At 39.0% G+C, this 26,591-nt stretch overlaps 1 protein-coding gene across 2 annotated transcripts in view; it reads left to right on the forward strand.

Moving 5' to 3' along the window:
* LAMA4 (laminin subunit alpha 4) overlaps positions 1 to 26,591 on the forward strand; it is a 96,946-nt gene that overhangs the window by 1,933 nt on the left and 68,422 nt on the right. For both annotated transcript variants that reach the window (XM_085217451.1, XM_085217452.1), the window contains exon 2: positions 18,844 to 18,945. In XM_085217451.1, the coding sequence (XP_085073577.1) occupies positions 18,844 to 18,945 (102 nt within the window). The remainder of the gene's footprint in view (positions 1 to 18,843; positions 18,946 to 26,591) is intronic.

Raw genomic sequence — 26,591 nt, forward strand, 5'->3', positions numbered from 1 at the left:
AGGCCAGATTTAGGAGTTGAATGGATTTTGTAGCTGTATTTCATAGGATAAAGGTTCTAAATCTTTTTGGCCATTCTCAGTATGATTCTGTTATATGGTTTTCCAAAAATTTGCGTTAACAGACTTTATGAAGGTGCTGTGGGATATACACTGGACTTTACAGAAGAATGACACTTAAGCCCTATTCACCCATCTCAATCATCTCTGAAGCTTCACCTAACAGACTCACTAACTGGTGTTTCTTCCAGCAGTTTATTTCAGTCCCTACAATGGGAACATTTACATACTGTTCAGATCCCATATTCCAAATGAATACCTGCAGTAATTATGCCAAGGCTCTTGACAGCAGGATGTTATCAGGAAGAAGCTCAGGTTCCTTTGCTACATGCAGATGTACCCCATAACAATGTTTCAGGGCCCACCTCTATGCCTACTTCCAGAGAGGCCCAGTAGGATGTTCTTTTGTGATAGGACTGATGGCTCTGTTGCAATGATTCACGAGCTGATAATGGGGACTTGGGAGCTTACTCTAAGCCCAGAGGTTGATCTGAGGACCAAAGAGTGACACCTGGTAGTGTCTCTTCCAGCCCTCAGATGGTTTCCTCTTCCCAAAGTCCATCACCTCTCATTCAGCAGTGAGAAGAGGGCCTATCCAAACAGTTTTGAATCAGCCTTTTCCAAGCCTGAGTTCTTAGCCCACAGCTCACAGGGAACCACAGTATAAACTCCTTTACACAACACGGCTTGATTCAGCTCTCTCATCTAAATATTGACTCAGGCCCACAGCTCTCCCAAGCAGACAGAGGCTGTTAGTCACATTGAATAGTGCCAAGTTACACAAGACGGTTGGTTAGCGAGGCAGAGCTAAGGGAACCACAGGCTTTCTGTGCACAGACCTTCATGAGGTCTGTGGTGCCACTCAACCGCAAAGTCAAACAAGCTGCTCTGAAGGCAGAACACAGGGCAGATAGAAAGCATGGCATTTCAGCATGCAGAGAACATGATGAACAGTACTGGACCCACTCATTAGTGTGCACTTCATAGTGTCTTCAGAAATCCAGGTCTGTAACAGTGTTGGCGGGAGCTTCTAATATGCAAGGAATGTGATGTTCTTAATTCCTGGTAGGAGCTAATATTATGAACTGACAGAACAGGCAACCTCAGTTAATGTAAACAAGTATGTATTAGCACATATTTCTCAGTTTTCCACTTCTCTTCCTTTCTCAAGTTTGGCAACCTTAAACTTAGAGGCACTTGGAGAAGCAGTTTAAAAAATTCAAAATTAATGTTACAGTGGAGCTTTCCTGTACCTTGGATTTGAATGAAAGTCTCTTTATGGCAGAGAGAAGAGACTAACTATATTTTCAATACTAGGCTGACTTGCTGTACCCCATCACAACGTGGATCATGCGTATGAGTTGGACCTCAGGCAATATCTAAATAGCTTGATGTCCTGGTAATAAATGAATACATAACTGGGGTTCAGTACATATAACTTAGGCATGTAACCTATGCCTAAACTTTTTTTAATTTGAATCGGGCATTGCGTTCGAGTGTAAGCCCAAATTTCACAAATAGTAATGGAGGCACCAGGTTTTTAAATTCCCTAATTCCTACTGGTTTTTCCTCAAAGGAGGCTCTTCCTCTGCAAGGACTTCAGGATGGCTCCATTAATTAGCTACAGATTAGAGAACATTTAGATATTTAAATTAACTACATTCCACCAAATGCAAGGTCATGTTATCTGCATAATGAGCACTGGTAGTGGCCATTATGAAATAATGTATCTAGCTCTATGCCTCTGTTTCAACAAGAATTCTTATAAATTGCTGAACATTATTCAGAAAGTATCATGAAAAGGATTAAATTGCTAGGAATTTGAAGGTAACTGAGAGATTCTATAATTCAACATACTTAGCTCAGGGGATTAATTGCATAAGGACATACACAACAGTTTTTCAGTAAGAGTTTCACTGATCTAACACATGAAGGTGCAATGACATGCAACGAGTGGAAATTAAAAATAGCCATGTTGATACTAAAAGTTAGTTACAAATTTAAATTTTAAAGGTAATTAAGCAATAGAGAATGGATCCAGTTGTATTGGACTGCCTATCAATAGGCAGATCAGTATGAACAGCACTCTGTGAAGTACTCATCTCACTCGTGTAATTTAAGATGTCTAAGTTCCTTGGGGTAGGAGCATAATAAGGCATGCAGGGAAGATGTTATGGTGCTGAAATCCTGAGGGGGCATGAGCCCAAAGCTCCAGATCCAGCTCATCAGTGTAGCCCAATTGCAGCTGATTGCATTAAGTTAAAGATTATTTTTTTTCCAAATAAGGAGGAATTTAAATATTTTGCAAGGAAGGCTCATCAGAGATGATGGAATTTCAGACTGACAGCCCAACTGCAAATGAAAGCAAGCAAGTGAATTGTAAACATTAAGAATCCTTGGATTTGTGTTCAACCTGTTTGCATAAAGAGGACAGAAGAAAAAGGGAATTGTGAGACACAGAGACACAAATGACCTTCTGAGAAAAGTTACATCCCACTGTCTAAAACATACCTTTAAAATAAGACGTAGGTTGTACATCACCATTTGGATCTAAAACCTGCTACTGTCAACGTTTATATTTGCAAATTTCACTGACATGATGACTTCAATTGTATAGATACCAATTTTATTTCCCAGTAGGATCAAAGTTGCTTGTAATCAATGGAATAGTATAGAGTCTCAGGCGAGAATAATCAGTGGGGCAAGACCTCAAATACTGGAGAACATGGCAAAGGATTCCCTGTGATTCACACTGTGTAGTTACTCATTTTAATGCAAAATGAATCTAAGGTGATATCCAGATGAAAATTCACTTATATACTACAGGAGGTTCCAGAAAATAACGAAGAAAGCCCAGTATAGGAGGGCTGCAGAGAAAGGATTAGTAAAAAAAAGAGAAGACATTCTGTGGAGATATTTGCTAAGTGAGAAAAGATGAATTGAAACATCCTCTGTGGAAAGAATTGAAGCATATAGTGGGAAAGGAAGCAAATAGTTGAAGGAGAGGAAAAAAATAGAGCAAGAATGACATAATCCAAAGCCTTAAGGGTAAAAATAATAATAATAAAGTAGTGGGTAGAAGGCAGAGAGCCAACTCTCAGAGTGCAGGAAAGAATGATATCGATGGATAAATTAAAAACTGTTTCCAGCATCAGTGCTTTTGACACAGAGGAAGGCAAAATAAGACTAGTCCTTTAAAGGAAATTATTGCAAATGCCAGGGCAAAAATGAGCTATTTACTATAGAAGTCAGTAAGAGGCAGAAGTAAACTGTTGGAGCTTGCACAATAAAATGACATGTTTAACCATCATTTTTTCCCACCTGATTTCTAGCAGTATCTGCTAATCTAAGTTCTTAAAAACAAGCAACAATATCTGAGGTACTTCCTTTCTGGTTTTGTAAGGTAAGAAGAAATAATGAGTGCAGGATTATGGCAACCTCGCCTTTCTAGAATAGCTTACATTAAATATCTGAAATTGAATAAGCAAAAACCCTAGCCAGTTGTTAACAAATACTCAAATTATCACCAAATTGCCTTCATCCCTTTCCCAAAAAGTGTTGGAACAGGAGGCCTTACAGACTGTTTAGAGAAGGCATTAGGTGATACTTACTCGTAGTATTATTTCTTCAAAACAAACTAGCTCTAAAAGAAATAGCAGAAGACATAATCCTGATGTCTAAACCAATAAAGGGCTTTAGCTTGACAGAAATCTTTATATTCTTTTAAGCTAATGGAAACTGCACCTACCATTGAAAAAGCAGACCTTTAAATAAATTCATTTCAGATCCTTAGGGTTACATTAGGTTAACTCCCATAAAGGGCAATTTGGATTTTTTTTTTTTTTTTTTTTCAACAAAGAAAAAGAAGCTTCTAAGAAGCTTCTATTAGCAGGGAGGAAGTTTTACTGCAGATGTTTGTGATTCCAGCTTAAGTTTCTCATCAAAGTTTTAATGAAAATCAGCTGCTAGGAGCAGAGCCATCAGAACCCAAACCTTTTAATTGTAGGAAGCTAAAGTGAATAGAACCAAAGGACAAAGCAGATGGATAGCGTTCTCTATTTTGAGAAGGTACATAAAGCACCCACCAGAATAATGCTTTTTAAACTCTACTATAGTGAATTCCCACAAAGATTTGGGCTGATACCAGCAAAGCGCACCAAAGCTTATTCAGGATTTTGAAAACCAATAAAAGGCATTTCATGCCTGTTCTTATTCATTATATAGGAAGCAAGTTAAGAACTAAAATCCCAGGTTTTCTGGAGGCTATGAGAAGCAACAAAATAATTGTTTACTGAAAGAAAACATATCCTGATTTTATCTGATAACACATCTACAGTTTTAATTACAGCTCTTAGCATTCATGAGCTGTTCAAGAGATAGATGTTGTTTCTGATTAAGATATTAACCAGTCATTGATAATTTACAGTTCACTTCTGGACTTCTGACATTAAGTTCTGACACAGGGAATCCAGGGAGAATGGGAAGAACTGGCACAAGTACTAAATTGAATCACAATTTAATAAATAACAAGTAAAAAAGAACCTACCTGTATCAGCAACTTGCAATGACTGGGGGGGGTTGGAAATAGGTAATCTATAAGGTCAACCTAAGCCATTCTATGATTCTGTAACTCTAAATACAGCCATTTTATCTAAATGAATGATAGTTAAACTCTGTCCTCCCAACAAAAATGAATAAAAAAGGATTTTTTCCATCTTTCACTGCTAGTGCCAGATATAGGAAGATACATAGAGAACAAGTGTCTAAACCAGATAATTTCTGGTCTGTTGTGCCCTGTTACCACCCAGTGATCCAGTTGCATCCTGTTGCTTTTGAATGAAAAGACTTTTCAGTGGCAAGAGATGAGTAGACTTCATCTTTCTCCAAGTTTATGTTTTCTCTATGTTTTCCTATCAATGGAAGGGACTGTCTGCGGTGGCTCTACAACATTAGTTAATTAACACCAGTTAATTAATTCTAAGTCAACTGAAATCTGGAGTTCAAGTAAGGGATTTTTCTGAGGGATGGAGAAAGAGATGACTTTCTTCTTTCTTACTGATGCATCTATTTTTCCCTTCCTTGAGACAGTAAGAAAATGATTCCTTCATTGTTAGACCTTGTCCATGACGAAACCAGCCATGGGTAGCGAGGCAGTGAAAGATCAAGACAGGTCATCTCTTTTCCTTAGCCCTGATATTTCCTCTGCCCACCTCCAAGTATCAGTCAGAGAGCATCTCTGGGTACAGGACTTGTAGCAAAAATTAACCATGTGCAGCTGACTCCCTTCCTTCTCACACATTTGCAAGGTGCTAGCACCACAAAGCTGGAAACTGTGCTAAGAATACAGCCCAGAAATATGGCACCTTCCATCAGCTGTCCCATTTTGTCCATTATAAAGCCACTCTTGGGAAGCAGAGATGGATGAAAAGTCCTTTTCTTATTCTGTCAAGTTTTTCACACTTGTATTTGGTACTAACAGGCTTTTAAACTGATGCTTTGCCAGCCAGACAAGATCACTGTATGTCTCTACTGCAATTCCAAAATGTCAAAGAGCTGTAAAATCAGGAAATACTAGAAAATTGGTGAGGTAGTTGTGGCAAAAGAGAAATCAAAGGCAGCTTCAGTCACACCTGACCATCTTTCTCAGGTTTACCACACCTGATTTAACCCTGTCCCACAAGTATAGTAGTACATGCTTTAAGAAACACTTTTATTGTTTATCTCTACAAAAATTTTGTGTCTGTCTGGAAATTTCTCTGGGAATGTTGTACTACATCAACTGATTATGTCCCCCTTATGTGGAGGACTCAGATGAATGGAGTATGGCTCAGGCAGCACATTTCGTGTGAGTGATTTGTGGGGACTGCGTGGAGGGGGATTAATGATGAAACAAAGCAAAATTATTTATCCATTTTCCTGTAAATTGTTTTTCTTGAATAAGCTTGGTGTTTTCTTTGAAAGAGGAAGATCAAATAGCAGCCTTTCCAGCTGCAGATCTTCTATTTGCAGTAGTGAACATCTGTAACAGTAATACTTTTACTTAGTGGCTGTAGCAATAAGTACATTAGAATGGAGGCTGGTGTTAAACTCTAATCCTTAGCCAGCTTGCAGACAGCTAAGACATTTTAGCCCTTCCCCTCTTTGGAGAAGAATGCCTTTTAAGCAGAGGCTTTGTCTTTCTCACTGTATATGGAAAAAATGACTATGCACTTCGATGGAGAATGCCTAACTGAGAAGTGTTTATGTTGGATCCAGCCCCATCTCTGTTGCTGAATGGCATTTTGTTTTTCACTTGGACTGGAGAAGGGGTAACAGTCTGGAAACATTTTCAACACAGGAAATTTTGAAAATTAAACACAATTACCTTCTTAAGGCAATAGATAATGTTGTTGCTCCACATAAAGCCATCTGGCTTTCAGCTTTGGATTGTTTTTATGGGAGTCACAGTTACTCCGTCACTATTGCAGTGGAGGCATGCACAAACCCCTCCAAGGAACAAGAATATTGTGACAGTGGTCTGGGAGGGGATCTCCATGTGTTTTTTTGTCTGTTGTCCATTCTCTGCTTTGCTTATTGGTTTGGGGATTATCTATGGATGACAAGCCATATACCCTCTCCCTCCCACTCCAAACTTCTCTATGCAACAGGGAAAAATAGAAACAACTTTTTTTCTGTATCATCTCTGCCAACAGAATGCTATCTACAGTTAAAGCAACTGGTTTCAATCTTGCTAATTTTAGTTTTAGCAGCCACTGAGTGTTTTGTCCAAAACTTTGTGACGACAGTTTCTGCCAGCAGCATAATCTGGTGTTTGTTATCATCAGAAATAAAGATCTATTTTGGAAGCTGATGAGTTGATAACTCTTCAGGTGATGCATACATATTCCCAGTTGTAAGGGATAAGCCAGCAACTGAGGTATTCAAGTCGTCTCTTACTGTTAGGGGCCTTGTCCTGTCTTCCTTAATGAAAATATAATTTTTTCAGTGAATTTTGAGGAGAGCTCAACTGTTCCTTATGTACAAATGATGAAGATCTTATGGTGTTTCTTGTTTGAGTGGAAATCAGATTAAATTCAGTCATTAGATATTCCCTTTAGCAACTGCAGGCTGGCCAGACATGGCATGCGTGACTGCACTTAGTGAGACATCATCAGAGACACAGACAGAAAGGGATGATACTGAGAGCCACACACAGGGGACAAGATAAAGGAGACTAGTAATAGGAAACAGGGCTTTGATTCTTTCATTACTCACTGAACTATTTGTTTACTGAAAAAGATTATGGATTCAAAATCAGTGACAGGTTGGTTGTATTTTTTGTTGTTGTTGATTTTGACATTAAAAGATTCAAATTGCTGAGGATCAAAAAAAATACACTTTAGTTTTAATGACTATTTCATATACGTGAAAACTCAAGAAAACCTTACTATGGTACTTGGCAAAAACCATTTGCCAAGTAAAGCCTTAATTTCCATTGTACTATCACACCTTGGAATTTAATTTGAGAATATGTAATGATGTTGGAGTTTTTTCACTGAATGACATTCAACAAGAAATAATTTGCTTTCACATTTGTAAGCTAAATAATAAAATAGAAAGCTTGTTATTTTGTAATTCAAGTAATTGCTTTAGTTTGTAATCTCATTAAATGCAATTAGAATTGAAATACCTGTCAAGACAAGCGGATAAAAAAATATTACCAGTATTGTATCCAAAACTTGATCAACTTCTGGTTAATTCCTGATTTGCAGCATCAATGGAGCACTGGAAGCAATAAGTATTTCATAGCTAGTTATGTCAGAAATTGAAGCAAACAATACAGAAATTTAATGTACTACATCAGATTGTTTATTATAAAATCTATCATGAATATTTTAAAAGTAAGTTTGAAATAACCAATTTATGTGAGGCTTCTGTCCTTGAAACTGCAAATTCAGTACAGTGGCTTTTTGCATGCAAATATTCATCTAACAGCTGTAGTGTCCTAGTAAATGGGGTAATTAAGTGCCTGTTTATGATGTCACACTGAGAATTCACTTCTCCAGTAATAATAGTTAGAATGTGACCTTTGTCATCCAAAAGAATTTGGACCAGAGGTAATATAGGCTTACAGAAATTATAAATAGTGCTTGGGGGCTTAGGGGAAGCTGGTGAACAATCTTATTTGGTTTTAATTCTCTAGGTTTGTAAGGTCTCAAAGCTCAGATAAATTTAGCAAACATCAATAGAGAAGAAATAAATTTCAAGAGCAGGTGTTTGGTTCTGTGTGCATATTGTGGAGCCCCTCACAGTGTAGAACAGGTGGTTCTGTGTGCATATTGTGGAGCCCCTCACAGTGTAGAACAGGACTTCTGCCCATCTCTTTTTACAATAACTTTGCTGACAGAATATGTTTGGCGAGTGGGTCTGGTCAATGGCTCTGTTACTAATTTCTGAAAGCCTTGTTCTGCAGGAGAAGACAAAGATTCTTCTGAATGTCACTACATAGGGATTTATAGCCTCAAGTACAAAGATAGCAAAGCAAAGTAAACAGAAATCCCTTGAACACCTTAAAACCATTCCTACAAAATTAATTTCACTTTTTCGTGTGAAATTTTAGTACATTCTTTCTTTTTCTCCCTGACTAATCCAAAAAAGTTCTTTCAGCACTGGATTAAAAAGATTGAAGTCATGGGACTACAACGACTTATCATAGCAGACACTGAAAATAAGTAATGGCTACTAGAAATGTTTGTCATATGGGGATATACATTATTCCCAGTTGTTTTGACTACTTCACTTAAAAGAAGTCATAGAATCATCATAGAGGCATAGAATGGTTTGAGTTGGAAGGGACCTTTAAGACCATCTAGTTCCAACCCCCCTCCTATAGGAAGGGATGCCTCCCTCTAGACAAGGCTGCTCAAAGCCCCATCCAGCCTGGCCTTGAATGCTTCCAGGGAGAGGGCATTCACCACCTCACTGGGCAACCTGTTCCAGTGTCTCACCACCTCACTGTAAAGAATTTCTTCCTAGTATCTAATCTACATCTACCCCTTCCCGTTAAAAACCATTTCCCTTTGTCCTGTTGCTACCTGCCCTTATGAAGAGTCCCTCCCCAGCTTTCCTGTAGGCTCCCTTCAGATACTGGAAGGCTGCTATAAGGTACCCCCAAAGCCTTCTCTTCTCTAGGCTGAAGATTCCCAGCTCTCTCAGCCTACCCTCATAGTGCAGGTGCTCCAGCCCTCTGATCATTTTCATGGCCCTCCTCTGGACTTGCTCCAACAGCTCTATGTCCTTCTTGTTTTGTGAGCCCCTAATGACTTGTTTCATTGATGTGGATTATACTGGGTACACAGAGGTTCTTCTTGTGAAAACTAGAGCTAATGGAAGTTCTGCAGATGATGTTCTTTGTTGTTGCCTTCCTGGATTTGACACCAACTTGGGGAAACATGAAAAAATACGAAAGCCTGTCGATCAAAAAAATGAGGTACATCTGAATGGTAACAGAGTTTTATAAAGGCCTGAAACCATGGGTGTGAATAGTAATAATTATTATGGAAATAAAGCTGTTATGTAGCACTTCCACTAGCATACAGCAAAGCCCTTTCCAAAGATGGCTACTGACATTGTTCCATTTCACAGATGGAAAAACTGAGGGAAAGACTGATGTGCATAGTCACACAACATGAGCAGAACAGTGTATTTTTTTGGGTCTTGGTATTTTTATGAACACAGATAGAGACAATGGAGCCCATGTACAGAAACAAGGCAATAATTTTCTCAACTATTTAGTGAAGAGCAATATTTTTCTTATGTTAATTTCAAACTTAATATAATGAAACTATCACTGTGTAGGTTTTAGTAGACTAGAGGTGATGGATATATCATGAAGTGGATAAGTGACTAGAACCAGGTGAAGGAAAATGCCAAATGAAGAAGAGAGGTAAGAGGACCAATGAAAATCCAGACCAGGAGGACACAAGCAAAGAACGAGATAGCAGCAGAAGGGTTATGGGAGCTGACTGGGAACAAATGGAGATCCACAACCCATCAATGTAATGTTCTTATGCACCATTAATAGAAATAGCCCAAGTACAAAGGCCTCCCCCATGAAGGGCCAATGAGCAACCATTTCATCTAGATGACATTTACTGTAAGACCATTTAAATGACATTCAAGCCTTGTTGCCAACAGGAGAGACACATAATACAGACAGGACTAAAAGGTATCCTATAAATAACAACTAGAGTGAATGAGTGTTCTGAATATAAACTGAGGAGCCACAGATTTAATTAATATCTCACTATAAATAAATGGACCTACTGGAACATGCTGTCTGCAATAAACCCCTCAAGGCTCAAGTAGTCACTAAGCTTTTGAGGAAACTTGAAACAACACAGTTCCCTATTGATAAGATATAAGATTATCCTTTTTCCTTTGGAAAACTGAAATACATCCATATTGGAGGGACTTCAGAGCCAGAAGAAATTGATATACAAATTATTTGCACCTATTACTTGTAAAAAAAAAAAAAAAAAAAGTGGCAGAAAAATGAATGACAGTTATCAAGTACTTTTATATAAAGAGCCCAAGGATGATTTCTAGAAATATTTTCTATTGCCTGCCTCCAAAAATCCAAAAAAAATAAAGCAGAGAAAAATTCATTAGAGAATTTTTATTCCAAATCATATGGTTCACATAGGGTTTGATTCCATATATCCTTTGCCCACATGATCTATGCAGAGTTGAATCAAATGTAGTTGTTTTGGCAGGTGTGAGGAGTAACAAAAATCAAAGTGTTTAAATACAGTCATCTGATACCTCAATCATTTCTGCTACTGAGAGATAGAGACTGCTCTCAAGTTTCTCCTGTAGAAGAACTGCACCAAGCTGCTCATGCACACAGACTGTACTGTACATTTGCCAGATTTTATATTTTGTGAATAAATTGAGAGGAGGGCAGGAAGGTCAGGACAGTGGGGCACAGGGTCATTACAGCTCTTTTTTTTTTTTTTTTTTTTTTTTTTTTTTTTTTTTTTGCATGAAGTTTCCCAGCAGACTGAACTAAATTTCTGTGTCTGTGTTCATGAATAACATGTCTTTGACTTGAGGAATTTGAGATGTCTGTTACTCTGCTCCCAGGGAGCTCCCAGTAATGGTCAAAAGTCCATCAGTCTGCACTGGCCGTGTGGATTTTAAAAGTCCATGTTTAAAAGTAGTGGACATCAATTATTCCTTGAGCTGAGAAGCAGAGGTAGAACTCACGTTGGTTCCCCCAGTATTTTCTAGCTGAATGAAACATTATAAGTAAGAGTGTCATACCTGTTGGAGGTAAAGAAGTTTGCTGTGTAATTAATACTTCCCAAACATGATAAGCTGTAAAAATTCTGCTAGTCAGAGTAGTAGGGGTCAAACGCTTACTTTGTTTACTTACATCTCAAGCATATTTTTAGTGTGGAAAAAGTGTGCTTTCTGGAGGGAATATATCCTCAGAATGGGGTCATGCTTCTTTCTTTGCTAGAGCTTTGCTACGTAGCTGTTCAAGGAATTGCCAGACACGAGTTCTGCAGATTTTCCAAGTCACTCACAACAACTCATAGCCCTTCTTCCTGGATACATCTGCAGTGCTCAATTGCAGCTTGAGCCAGGAGTGAACGTAGCAACCCTAATATGATGGTAAGAATCAGATTTGCTCATTGTAAAATTATCTTTTATCTCATAGGCACATGTTAGAACTAAAGTCACTGTTTGCAGTGAGCAGAGTATTTCAGATGACAATAAGAAGTCTTAATAATAATTGCCTACAAGTTTCTTTCATACAGTCACAGAAACTAAGAATTGAGTTTGAAAGGACCTTTAAAGGCCACCTAGTCTAATTCCCTTACAATGAACAGGGACACCTACAGCTGGTGTCAGACCAGGTTTCTCAGAGCCCCTTCCAGCCTTATCTTGAATGTCTACATTCCATGACGGATCATCCACCAGCTCTCTGAGCAACCTGTTTCAGTGCCTCACCACTCTTATTGTAAAAAACTTCTTCCTTATGTCCAACCTAAATCTCCCCCCTTTTGGTTTGAAACCATTTCCCTTTGTCCTTTCCTAAATATGCTCAATGCTGCCCAAAGCCATCGAACTGAATTATTAGCATCAATAAGATCAATTCTCAGATAGCAACGTTCAGCAGTATTTTTTAACTCTTTGTAAGAATTACAGCTTTCTTTACCAAAGATGTTAGCATATATTCATGCTTTCCCTCCAACTTCCAAGAAGAAAAATATATCTTAGGGATGGGCTGAAAATATTTTGCTTGTGGATTTTTGAATGCACAAGCATTCAGTGGAGATGGTAGCACCAGTGCAAGGCAATATAATAGAAAGCTTTGAAAGCTAGCTGTAAAAATCAAAGGAGATGCTATCTGAGTGAAGGGAAACATACGCTTTAAACTGGCCAGAATCAAGCTAACTCAAATGTAACAACACAGCTGCTTAGGTGATTACCTATATCTGAAATAGCAAGTCTCCATTTGCAATCAGTGACGAACGATAGGCACAGCTGACCTACTTTAGATGCATTTTCTTATAAAAGGAATTAAACCAACCAAAGGAAGTCTAATTCGCTTCTTCTCATATGGAAATCTCCACACTGACAATGCTCAGCCTGCTGTGGTTTGGTTGCCTTACATAGGCATCCCACTGCCCAGCTGCAAGGGTTGCTGGCCTAAGTGCCCCTAGGTCAGCAAAGCCACAGCTGTGTCAGCACAGTGTGCACCTGGGCTAAGGAGGTATTATAAGGTTCAGCCTGTCTTCAGTGCTGACATAGGCATGCCAGTGATATCTGCTAAATGCTGAATTTTCTTCTGTGAGTACTTGGTTGGAGATTATTTCCAAATGCAAACATATTATAGGCAATAAAGACCAGGAATTTTTTTGGAAAGGAATCCTACCTATTCTGAAGAAAACAGAGAAAATTGGAATATCATCAAATGTACAGTAGAGGACTGCTTTCTCAGAGCTTTTCATCTAATGTTCTAATTTCCAATAAATAATTAAATAAATAAAAATACCAGGAGATATCCAAGCAGGAAAACATCTTTATTTTTAGGAAGGGCAGTAGGGTATTTACTCAAGTTGGCCTACGCAAACAATCTTCAAAAATGCTCCAGTACTGCATCTGCCAATTCCAAATATTGTACATTAAAAATAAATAAAAAAAAGCAAGTATGTTTGAGTTGGGTTGATCCCCAGTGAGCAAATGGCTGTTGTTTCTGTGGCAATGCCGTGTATTCCAGCAGACTGGTCATTCCCATAGACCTACAGATTTTAATATGAGTGGAGGATTTTTAGAGTATTCATTCACCCCTGCGTAGCAAAAGATTCTGAGTTTCAGGGAATTAATATTATGTTGAATCCTAAACTTCTGTTAGGCTAAACCATACCTTCCAGAAAAACATTACATCTTGATGTGAAGCTGTCAAGAAGGGAAGAATCTATTGATCTATTCAATGTGACTAATTCTTTTAATCAATATAATGAAAACTTGTGCTTTACTAGTCATGTCCGCCTTTGACAGTTATCAGTGGCTAAGATGAAGCCTCGTGTATCACAGGAGTAACACTTTTCTGTTTTCTTTTCCCTGTTCCTTGGTTTCTGAGGTGAGGCTTGATAATGGAAGGTTTCTTTTTTTTTCTTCCTTCTTTTCTTACACTCAGTGCATTGTACACTTAGTACAGTGAGAACTTTGAGGGTCGCATGGATGACCCTTGATCAATCTATGTCAAGTGATACTATTACACAAATAATTTACAGTGTGTGTCCTAATTCTCCATAGATAAGTTTCTATAAGTAGACAACTTATTATATCAGATGTCACAGTTCTCAGACTTTCAAGAATACGTGTTCTGATAATATTTTTACAGAACAGCTCAGCAGAAAAATGGAAAATCTAATGCACAAAAAGTTTTCCAACTAAAATTACATCTCCAATGTACTTGTTGGATCATCAAGATAAAACAGGTGAATAAACTGTGATATGTAGGCTCAGCCACAATATCTGTGTATGTCCTTGAACATCACCAGATGACTGCTAATAAGAATTAATTTAATTCTCTTTCAATGAAGGTGAAAATAAAATGTTTTTGCAAGGTGCTAAGAGCATGCTCAGGAGCAGTCACCATGGATTGACTAGCACATCTTAATTTATGCTACAAACAGTTCTCTACCCTTTTAACCTACGAAGAAATACAGTGAAGCGATTGCCAGAAACAAAAAAATCTTCATTTTTGCCTCACAGAATCAAAAATCACAGAAAATACAGGTGTTTACAACAGAATAGAAGTTATTTGTGTTTTCACATTTGGGATATTAGTTGATCTAGTTAATTTTAATTTAATCACTAGATTCTGAATTTAACAATTTAAATGTGACCAGGTTGCATTCATTTTCGCTACCTTGACTTGACTTTTAAGGTGAAAATCTGCTAAGCAACACCATGATGTTTGATCCCTGCCCACCTATCTGAACATCTATGCAGCGCAGTGAGGATCTTTCCCAGCCCTGGAAGAAAGCACACCTTCTGACTCTATCTATAGTACCAAGGCAATAGGTGCACAAAACCAACTACAGCTAAGACTATAGGACACTAAACATAGCAGTGACATGGCAGCTAATGTGCCGACTGCTACACCGGTGCTGTTCTTCAATTTCAGTTCCCCAAGTGCCCTATCTGCCTCTTCTTTTACAACTATTCTGGAGGCAAACACCATCTTTTTCTTCCAGATTTGTTCTGTGCCAAATCCAATGAGGTCTCTGGTACAAGACTGAAAGTCATGAGTATAAGGAATATAACAAAAGCTGAAGTTGTTTAATGAAGACCATTTAGCCTGGAATCCACATCTCTCCATACACTCCAGCACTCAAGAGAAAACTCTGGAAATAACAAATACTGGTGAGGATCCAAGGGAGACTTTTACCGCCAAAGAAAGAGACCCTTTGTGCTTTATATATTCACAGGAAAGTCACAAGTTCCAGTACTAACTAAAGAAACATGCTATGTTTTTTTACTGTTAGATGACAGAGTCAGTGGCTACATCTCAGTTACTTAATAAAGTAGTCTGGGGACCTCCTTATCAAGTAGCATAACACAGCCCATACCCACATGCTTAAACTCTGTATTTGCCATAAGCCAGTGCCTGAAACCATGCTTTGCCCTTCTTTAGTTGGCTAACATGGATGAAACCACACAGAACACTCAGTGCATGTCACAGCACTTTTCTTTTGGGAAAAGCAAGCCAGATGAAAGAGTATCACAACAAACAGACCTACCCATAGCTACAGATAGCTGCACCAGGGCTGCTGTTTGGCAGCAGGAAAGGAATGGGGAATCGAGACCAAGAGTAGCTGCAATCAAATTGGTAAAACTGTTTGAACATATATGGCAATAAACTCATATCCTATGTATCTGGACTGCCATCTTCAGTCCCAGCCTACACTCATACCATCAGAAAGGCTTAAAGCAACAGAACATGGCTACAGGCCCCACAGCACTTGCAGCACCACAGCTGGTTCTTGTTTGTAAGAAATGTAATAACTGAAGCCAGATGCAAGGAAAAAAAGAAAATTAAATGCACTGTGGGGTATAGAAGATTTTCAAGGGCTCAGCAAGATCCACATTAGATGGGACTTTTCAGTTTGAATTGGAATAAACATTGTCCCATGGGCAAAAAAAAAAAAAAAGAATTGTGAAGGTGTAATTGCTAATGCAAACCTAGGTTTTCTGGCCTAGTAATTGTTGTCAGCCTTCAGAAACAGCCAGTGGATGGAAATGTTCCTCACTCAGTTGCCTACATAATGGTTTTTTACAGGGAGGTATTTCCATTTTTGTTCCAGACCTGTTTGTGCTTTGCATGCCATTATTTTCTGCTCCCAGAACATTTGGCCATTTGAATCCCTCAATTAGCTCAACACTCTGACACTTCTTTTTATAAATACAGCATTGGCTCACGCCCTGGAACAACTAACAGATCACTCCATTATCACTAGTAGGGCAAGGAGCAACACAAACATATCAGAATAATTGAGAATGCCTGAGAAAATTTTTGAAACCCAAGGAAACAATCTGCATCCAATTTTCATCTCATTCCCATCTCCCTCATAGCACTCATTGTCAATACCTCATTTCTGGTTTAAATTGATGCAACCCAGTTTAAAATATCAGTTCCCAAGATATTGTGATGAACTGAATAGTTCTGAGAAGATGATGTTAACAGAAATTACCCAAGTGACTTAGGCACCAGCATTTCAAATGTCTTCAAGTGTCTCTGACAGCCATGATATCAGACACTCCAGGTTAGGATAGATGTCTCTGGAGGCTGAGAAATCTGTCCACTCAGAGTAGGAGGTAAATTGGTTCCCAGCATGCTCTGTCAACAACCAAGCAGCCAGACCCATGCAGCTGGTTCCAGTGATGCTGTGCTGTCCTGCACCTAACTGCATCTTCTGGGTGAAAGAACTGGATGCAAGGCGGAGTTACCCCTAGCTGAAGTTTAAAGCAAATAATATTTATGGCCATATGAAGAATTTGTTTAGACACCTTTGCGCATAGACATACATTTCCATTGTCCATATTCACCATCCTATGTCAGAAACAATTCTGCTTAGGCCTGCAGAGCCAGGCTTCAAGCTCTCATGGATCATTTAGGACCACCCACCAGTTGCAGGGCATCAGAGAACATAGCATGCCTTAAAATTGTATGGATAAAGAGAAATATCGCCAAGAAAGACACTGGGAAAAGAATCTGTTTTCAATTTAGAAAATAATTGTCTGCCTTCCGCAGTGTGTGGCGTAATCATTCAGCTGAAATCCTTAGTCTGGTGGGAGTCAGTCTACAGTTCTGCGTTAAGACTAAACAACTGAAAGAAACAAGCACTAACGGATAGTATTTCTGCTGTTCCAAAGTGGTGAGGTAAAGGCTTTTCCTCCCAGGAGCTATTATCTATGAAAATGTTTCCAAAGCAAAGCAGATAAAATATTGTGTGTAAGAACGTTAAAGGCAACTGAGTTCTCCATTTGTGTTCATCTCAGATCCTCGGAGATCTCTGGGATAAGACTGGACTAAATGATTCATTTGTAAGCCTCGTTCTTAAATCTTGTTAGTCATCTTATAACATATGTTATTTCCTAAACAAGAAGCTCATCCGACTGGATAAAAGTATCCATCCACCCTTGAGAATGGAAGCTAACACAAAAATGAACCTCAGTATCACTAGCTTTTGGTATTCAGTGCTCCATATTGTGTCTATAGCACCAGGCAGAGATCCAAGATCCCAGGCCCCAGAAGCAGTTCAGCTGTAGCACTGTGCCATGGTTAGCTCCAGCCACCAGTAGAACAGGGAGCAATACTGCACTCAGGCTAGCTTCCGAGCCAGTGGAGGAATCACCATCCTGCACTCACGCTGTAGTCCTGCTGTTCACATCGTAGCTCAAGTAGCCATGAGAAGAGATGATTAGGCCAGTGCAGGAATAAGTGACATCAGGGACCAGGGAATACAGAAACTACTGTAGAGTCAGCTACAAAAAAATATTTCAGGAGAGCCTGGTGTATCTCGGGCTCTTACTGTCACGTCAGGGACCGTCTTCTTCAGTGCCAGTTAAAAGAAGGTGGGGCAAATAATTTCTGGAGATCTCAGTGATATTCTCATCAGCTCTGCAACAACGCTACAAGAGTTATGCAGTGGTAACAGCATTAAGATCCAAAACTTCATGAATCTGTGTGGATCTAACATCACCCATATAATGTAGGGAGTTTGCTATACAAGGTGAGCAGGCACTGTCTGAGCAGCAGAGGTTGTTCCCAAAACCAGCTCGTGTGTCTCACCAGCTGCACAGTGAGGTATAATGTCCTCTGTGGAGAACAAGTTACACGTAATAGACCACACAAAAGCAATCCTCTTTCATTTTCTTCTTATCTTCCAGTCTTAGAGTGGCATCTTAATAGCTTTGTGTTTCTGACTGCTTATACTATTGCTGTAATTAGTGTTTAAAAGAAGTCAATTTAGATATTTACAATCTTCTGTTTTATTTTGACAAGCATGGTTATGTTAACTGATATACGCCAGGCACAGCCACACCTTCAAGAAAAAAAAAACAAAAAACAGGGAAATCTTAGCCTTCATGCAATCTCTCCCATTTATTTATTGTATCTCATGAAGAATGACTGAAGAGCTGTTTTATCTCCCAAGGACTCATATAGTGTTGGCACATCTCACCAGTCTTACAGTCAGATAGCACTGCCTTGACAGCATCTCACAAAGCCACCAGCTTTCACTCAGAAGGACACTGATCTTTATAGATATGGCTCTGCCTTCTCAGGGCTCTTCATTCAAAGCTCATAAAAGCCAATATGTAGTCTGCTTTTAGTAAGCTTTCTAAGGGTTTTCTAAGTAAAAGCTATACCTTCTTTAGTCAATAACAGTCATCACTTCTGGCTGACCCATCATCTAGCACAAAATGTAGTTTATTGTCCCCACTGCTATAGGCACCCCCTGCTGACCAGGGGCCAGACACAGGCAGGGATGCTGGCAGCTTGAACACCGCAAAGCAATTTGCAAGTACCAGGGCAGAGAACAATGGAACAGACTGGAGCTCAGCAGTGTGTGTGGTCTTCTGTGAAAGGGCTGTGGAGTATACTTGGAGGAAAACTGGTGGTTGCAATTCTTGCTTTCTTCTGGATCTTGCTTTCTCCTGCCAAACCTAACCCTCAGAATATATCTGCATAGGGGATAATTTGTTTTTATTTTCTCATTGCAGGGATGCCAAGAAGGATTTTACCGTACCAGCTCAGGAAAATGCTCTCCTTGCAACTGTAATGGTAATGCAAACAGATGCCTTGATGGATCTGGAATCTGTGTGGTAAGGAATTCCTGTCTTCTTAGCCATTCTCTCACTGAACGACAGCACACTTGGTTTTGGGTTTCTGTTGGTAATAACATGAACCCTTTCACCCTTGCATAAGGCTTCACACAAAGGCAAACCCAAGAAACTGAGGGCCATGATCTGACTCTTCTATTAACGGCAGTGCTCAGTTTCAGTACATAGCAAAAACAATGTCTGTCCCACAGGAGTTTTTTTGCTGAAGGGCAATCATAAGCAAGACCAAGATCAAAACATGAGTAAGATTATCTTAGCCATATTTCATTCTCACTTGCTTAGGTTATCCCTGCAGATTCCACTTTCTGCATGTAGTACTTGCAGGAGTCAGTATGCTGGGGAAAAATTGCAGTCCTAAGAAATATGGAAAGAGTTTTGTATTCCTCAGAGAAAAATGCATAAATTCAAATACATTTCATTCTCTCCGTTATGAATACAATACTGTATATCATACAAATAATTTACAGTGGCGAGTGACCTCTGTGAACGTATATACATGTGTTATCCATAGTAATTCTGCTGCATGGCAGCCTCCTGCTGTGAAGGAACAACATGAGGAGGTTGAAATAATACACCAAGCAAGGAAGATGCTGAACTCCAAGGTAGTATTACAATTTCACATATGTGCAGGCGTACTCATTATCAGCTCATACAGAAAGCTGTGAGTTAGCATTAGTAGTTGATGACTTGTAGCTCCAGAGCAAAATTCAAGGCAGTAAAACTAACCCCAATTACTAATGGGTAATTTGAGCAGTAATACACTAGAGAAAGGATGGAAGTTAAGTTAACACTGTAATGTATCTGAACAGCATAGCAAGAGCAAACGCTAGTGTTCGCTTTACGGTCTTGTATAGAGCCCAGAGCTCTTGGTTTTGCAATGGACTCACTGTACTATTTTTGACAAGTCATAAATCTTTGCCCTCTATTTGTCTCTTCGTAAAATGACCTTATAATATTCACATACTTTGCATTGTTGCAGCCTCTGTCAAGTTTTCAGTTATATATAATTCCATGCTCCATGGCATATTTCCAATTCCATTCCCACAGGAGGAACATGGTGCAGCTGTTCAGCCCAAGAACAATTATTATGGTTTGGCCCCTGTAGCACACATAGGATTGGTTAGTTTTTGCAGAATACATATTGACTTACTGGGTTAATATTACATTTTTTAAAATAGTTTTACACTGTAAAGCATTCCCAGCTATTCTCTTTCACATCGACATGGTTTTTGGTCATGAAACAATGAGAAGAGGAAATTTCCAATAGAGGAGTTGGGAACAAGAATAAGAAATTTCCAAATGTCTGCTTTTCATGATTCTGTTGACAAGAGAATTTCTGGAGTAGAATATATGTGATAGGAAAGTGGTTATATCCTCAGTTTACAAACACACCAGAAGACTTGCTTCCTGTCTTCTACAAAAATGAGGCCATTGTCAAGAGCTGAGAAGGAAAAAAAAAAGAAAAAAAAAAAAAGGAAAAAGAAATGTTGCTGTATTAGCAGAAAATAATCTGAAAGGGTATGTGCACTTGTGACTGATGTCCCTCAGGGATACTAAATTCCATGAAGTGATGAGGTAGTAAGAAGAAAACTAAGAGCTAAAGCCTGGTTTACTGCTTGAGTTCAAATAAACCATTTGAAGGCTGGTCTGAATGATTTAGTAAGTCATTACACTCAGGCCATTTAGTTCTCAATAAAGATGAACAGAAAAACAGCTTAAGCAAAATAAGAGTCAAAGGGAAAGGGAAAGAGAGTGATGCAAGGAAAGAGTAGAACGAAAAGGGACTTAAACGGTATGATAGCTGAAAACAGAGATGCCCATGGAGACTGCAAGAACAGGAATTTTCTGAGGATGCAGAAAGCTCCAGAGAATAACTTCCATATCCTGACTGGTGAAACTGGTAAACCACAAAGCGTGACTGAGAAAGTTTTGGAGAATAAATGTTTAGAGAAACAAAGATAATTTGGAAGAACAGCAGACAGAAGTAGGTTAGATGAATACATGTGAGTAATTTGAGAAAAGGATCCTCTATTGTTAAGACTCTGATTTTGTCAGAATCAGTGAAAAAAGCAATTTTCCCAAAGGACCATTCTGGAGAAACACAGGCATGGATCTGATCAAAGTGTTCTAGGGGATGAAGCTGGGACAGAGAGGAGTAGATGTCTGCATGGCTGCGAATTTCTTGGAACTGATAGAACCATGTGGTATTGAGAATTCGTTGGCTTTTCCTCCTCAAACTTTTAGGAAATTATTCTGTAAAAATTGCAGTGGTAACCACCACACTTGATAGTAAGATATAAGATTCTCTGCATTCAGTTAGTTTTTGAAAGATTGATAAAAACAAAAGAGAAAGAGAGAAACATTCTGTACATTTCCTTTATTGTTGTTGTCATCCTGCATTTATATCCATACAAGTCTATTATCTCCCTGCTTCTGATATGCAACTCTTCTCTGAAGTTTTATCACTTGCAGACTCCCCACTGGAACCTCAGGTTATCCTAACTCTGAGTTACAGACGTTTTACTGGACATCCTCACCAAAAGATCTTCAGAAGAACTGATATTCAGCAAAGCTGAAAGATTCTACATTTGCATGTTTATTCATACGGTAGAATTATTTATATATGAAAAACATATATATACTTTAACTGCTAACAATGATGGAAGACAAGAAAGTAATTGTAACACAGTATTCAGCTTTGGTGAATATTTTTTGCAGTTTAACTAATAACGAAGTTGTAAGACCTGAATAAATGAACAAGTCTCAGGCAGTATGAAAATGAAAAAGCACTCTACTTTAAAAGAAATGAAATACAAGGGCCAGATTTCACACAAGCTCTAAGACCTTCATATTATGCAAATATGTATGCAGTTCTCACTGCATACAAATTAATGAAATTTTCATTGTCCTTTGCCCTGAATTTGAAATCAAATAAAATTAAACCCCTATCAGTGATGTGTTAGGATAAAGTACTCACACTCTTAATTTTGCTGACATAAATATCTAACTTCTGCTCCTGTTTGAAAACTTCTCTCAGCTTATTCACAGAGTGTAAATCAAACCCATGAGTCTCTAAAAGCTTATAAAATGACACAATCAATAAATCAACAATCTCATTAGGTAACCAGACAGAAGAAATCAGTGCAAAGAGAGCCATTATTGCATAAATGTCCATGTAAAACTGGTGCAGAAATCAATCATGTGATCCTGTGATTATAAATGAAGAGCCAGTCAGCCTATTTTTTTAGTGCAGAAAATCACCCAAGCAGTCAGCATAGCATAAACTCCATTATGATATAATACATTACAGATGTCAAATAGTGCTTCATTTCAAATACATTATCTGGTGATGCATGTAAGGCCAATAGGGGAAGAAATACATTTTTGATGCTTATGTTATACTTTGAAAATTTAATGTAACCTTTTCAGTTCTAGCTAAAAGAAGAAAAGGAAGGCACTTTTAGGACCCTGTAGCTTTTCAGTTTGGAAACATGTGTTTATGTGATGTTAATTGGATGAAACTATAATAACCAAAAGTGGCAGTCTCCACATAGAGTGGTATCCATTCCTCCTGCATAAAGCCTAAGCAATTAGGTTTTGTTACCAATAAAATATGAAGATGCAAAATGAATTTTTTACCTCCATCACCATTCCCAGATCCTATAACACCAGCAATCCACAGCCAAGTTATTTCTTTAGAGTGCCTCTGTTGAAAGATCAACTGCTTAAAATTCAGCCATGGATGTATGATTCAAATGACTTCCAAATGCCAAGCTGAGAGAGCTGGGGCTGCTCATCCTGGAGAAGAGAAGGCTACAAGATGACTTGATAGTGACCTTTCAGTATCTAAAGGGGGGCTGTAAGAAAGCAGGGGACAGATTCTTAAGTAAGGTCTGTGGTGATAGGATAAGGGGAAATTGTTTCAAACTTAAAGAGGTCCAGAGAAGTGGTGGAAGCCCTATTCCTAGAGACATTCAATGCCAGGCTGGACCAGGCTCTGAACAACTTCTTCATCTAGCTATAGGTGTCCTTGTTCATTGCAGAGGAGTTGGACTAGATGAACTTTAAAGGTCCCTTCCAACTCTAAGGATTCTATGATTCTGTGATGACTTTGTAACTGAGCAGAATATCACAGCTGACTGGAATTGAGTGCACCCTCAGCAAGTTTTCTGATGACACCAAGCTGAGTGGTGCAGTTGACACAGAGGAAGGAAGGGATGCCATTCAGAGGGATTTCAACAGACTTGAAAGGTGGGCCCGGGTGAATCTAAAGAGGTTCAACACAGCTAAGTGCAAAGTTTTGCACTTGGGCCAGAGGAATCCCAGGCATCTATAGAGACTGGAAGGAGCAGTCCTTGAGAGTAGCCCTGCAGAGAAGGACCTGGGGGTCCTGATAGATGAAAAACCTAACATGAGCCAGTAGTGTGCTCTTGCAGCTCAGAATGCAAATGGTATCCCGGGCTCCATCAAAAGAGGGGTGGCCAGCAGGGACAGGGAGGTGATTGTTCCCCTCTACTCTGCCCTTGTGAGGCTCCATCTGGAGTACTGTGTCCAGGTCTGGAGCCCCAGTACAAGAAAGACAGAGAGCTGTTGGAGAGGGTCCAGAGGAGAGCCACAAAGATGATCAGAGGTCTGGAGCACCACTCTGCAAAGACAGGCTGAGGGAGCTGGGCTTGTTCAGCCTGGAGAAAAGAAAGCTGCGGAGTGACCTCATTGCAGCCTTTCAGTATCTAAAGGGAGCCTACAAACAGGGGGGGAATCAACTCTTTGAAAGAGTAGATAACAGCAGGACAAGGGGGAATGGTTTTAAGTTGAAGGAGCAATGATTTATGTTGGATGTCAGGGGGAAGTTCTTTACAGAGAGAGTAATAAGGTGCTGGCACAGGCTGCCCAGAGAGGTTGTGGATGTCCCATCCCTGGAAGTGTTCAAGGCAGGTTGGATGGGGCCCTGGGCAGCCTGGTCTAGTATTAAATGGGGAGGTCAGTGGCTCTGCATGTGGCAGGGGGTTGGAGATTCATGATCCTTGAGCTCCCTTGCAACCCAGGCCATTCTGTGATTGTCATCTCTGAAGTGAGTAGTATATATACTATGTGCAAGAAGAAGGATTTACTATACTAAAAAAAAATATTGCATAGGCTATGGAGGAAGTCACTTGAGATGACTGCACAGTATTGCACGGTAACTTTGATGAGCATGATGAAATGGACTGGAAGTCTGCAAGGGTTAAGAAATTACAAAGATGGATATACAGACAAAATTTTTGTTGGACTGAATTATCAGTATACTTTCTGTAATTATTTCTACTAATGGATGGTAAGTATTATTGTGTGGCTAGATCTTCATAAAGGTACATGGATCAGAAAGAGCAAGGCTGGAGAAAACATTACAGCAGAAGGTGCAGTGTCAGCTTGTTGGTACCTACCTAAAAATCTCAAAGTGCTTTGTTATTGTCTGTTCCATATATTTTATCTGTATGTATTGATGGCATCCAAAGTCTACATGAAGATACATAGATAGATAGATAGATAGATAGATAGATAGATAGATAGGTAGATAGATAGATGGGACTTACGGGGGAATAAGAAAGGATAAAGGATCATAACAACGGAGAGTATATATTCACTGATATCCATTCCAGACATTTATGGAATTTTTGACAATAGGGTGTATTGTCATGTAAGTGATTTGTGTTTTAGTGTTTGGGTTTACAGTTGAGTGGAAAAGTTGGAACTGATTTGGCAGTTCTGCCCAAGAGGATATAACATGTTCCACATGACTGCCAAGGCAGGTCTGGAGAACTGCCAGTGAATCTAAAACCATCCATCAAACATGAGCACAAAGCAGCAGAGAGCTAGCAAAAGTCTCCAGATTATTAGGTACTCCAGGCTCCATGAAGAGCCTTGCAGCTCTTACAGTTAATTATTTCCTTCTTTAATGATAGACTACATCTTTAAGTGCCTGAGATGATACATGTTTGGAAAGCCAAAGAGAACTACAGCAGTCAAAATGGCTGTCAAAATGGCTGCAGCCATTGTCCAGAGTGATTTCATACTCGTTAGTTGTCAGAAATGCCACAGGTAATAGTCTCAGTGCCTCAGATGTAGATGTTTCCCTTCCTCTTGGCTCTCTTTCAACAGAGAATATTTGCTGTCTTTACAGTATTACTACTGCAAACTTGCAACAATACCACTAATGTGTAAGCATTTTGTTTTCTTTCCCTGCACAGCTTCTACAAGAGTCTGGTAGTAAGCCAGACCAAGGCTGCAAGGATCACTGCCCTTGCTTACATGCCAGCTCAGCAGCATTTCCCACACTACGCCAGGACAAGTAACAGAAGGAAAAAATAGAGGGCCAGGTGTTTTGGCAAGACATCCCTAGACGTTCTTCAAACAAAAACTTTGACATCAATTAGGTACCTTGACTGAAATCAGATCAGGAACTGGATTTTGTTGCTATTCTCACTTTTCAGTTGTCTTTACTTTAGTAGAGCTACACGAATTTAGTATTTCATTCTAGTCCCCATCACTTCCATACCAAACTATCAAACCACTACAGCTAACACTGCAGCTCATCCACAACTGCTGGAAAGAGAAGGATGAAATCATAAAGACTGAAAAAGATAAAACATAAATACCAGAGCTTTCAAGTCATTATGCTAAAGTAATTTTTTTACTATTACTTTGGGACTGCAATGAGTTTTGGCATTCTGGTGTGGGCAACACTATGCAGATCTGTAACCTCAGATAGGAGGGCATCTTCCATATTTGGAAAAGTTTAAATCTAAATCCAGATATCAGACCAATCTCTACTGGCCTAGCAACAAATACAGAGTGCACAACAATGTAAGCCACTTTCATTACTCTATCTGTATAATTATTTATTTATATGCATATATATATGTATTCTGCTTTAACAATTGCTCCATTTATAACTATTAAAAGACTACCTCAAAGAATAGTCATTAAAAAAAAAAAAAAAAGCCAGTTCCGTCTGTCTGGTAACAGTGACTGTTTTCAGCTGCAAATTAATATTCAGAATTCCCAAGCAAGGTTTGAGGACACTTCCAGATTTCACAAATAATATTTCAGAGAAAGGATTTTATTTTATTTTACTTTATTTTTCTTTTTTTTTCCCCACTTTATTAGTCTCACTAGAAGCAATGCTGGCTACTAACTTTTGTTGCCCTGGAAATACTCAATACCACCCAGCATTAGGTGCCTAATATCATTCTGTGGTGGATCCTGTCTTTTTGCTTTAACTCTAGAGGAGAAGTAGAAAATTTGTTGGCTATTTTATTTACCTGTGGAAGAGGTACATCCTGCTTAAATTGCACTGGAATAAACTGGGGAAATAACCTCCTCAAAGTAATTGTCTAAATGGCATATTTAATGAAGCCACTGCCTTTGAGACAATTAAAAAGAGCTCTGTTCTCTTCAGGATCTTAATTTAAGTTGGGGCAGATTCTACAGTTTTTAGTAATATTGATTGGCAGAAAAGTATGTTTGTCTTTTGCTGGGACAAATTAGAATTTTACTTGTCACTGTACCATTGCCTGAAGAGAATGAGGAAATTCATCATTATTTGTGCACAAGCATTATTACAGAGCAAAACTACATCACATAAGTGT

Source organism: Meleagris gallopavo, chromosome 2, assembly GCF_905368555.1.
Source record: "Meleagris gallopavo chromosome 2, MGAL_WU_HG_1.1, whole genome shotgun sequence".
Taxonomy (NCBI): Eukaryota; Metazoa; Chordata; class Aves; order Galliformes; family Phasianidae; genus Meleagris; species Meleagris gallopavo.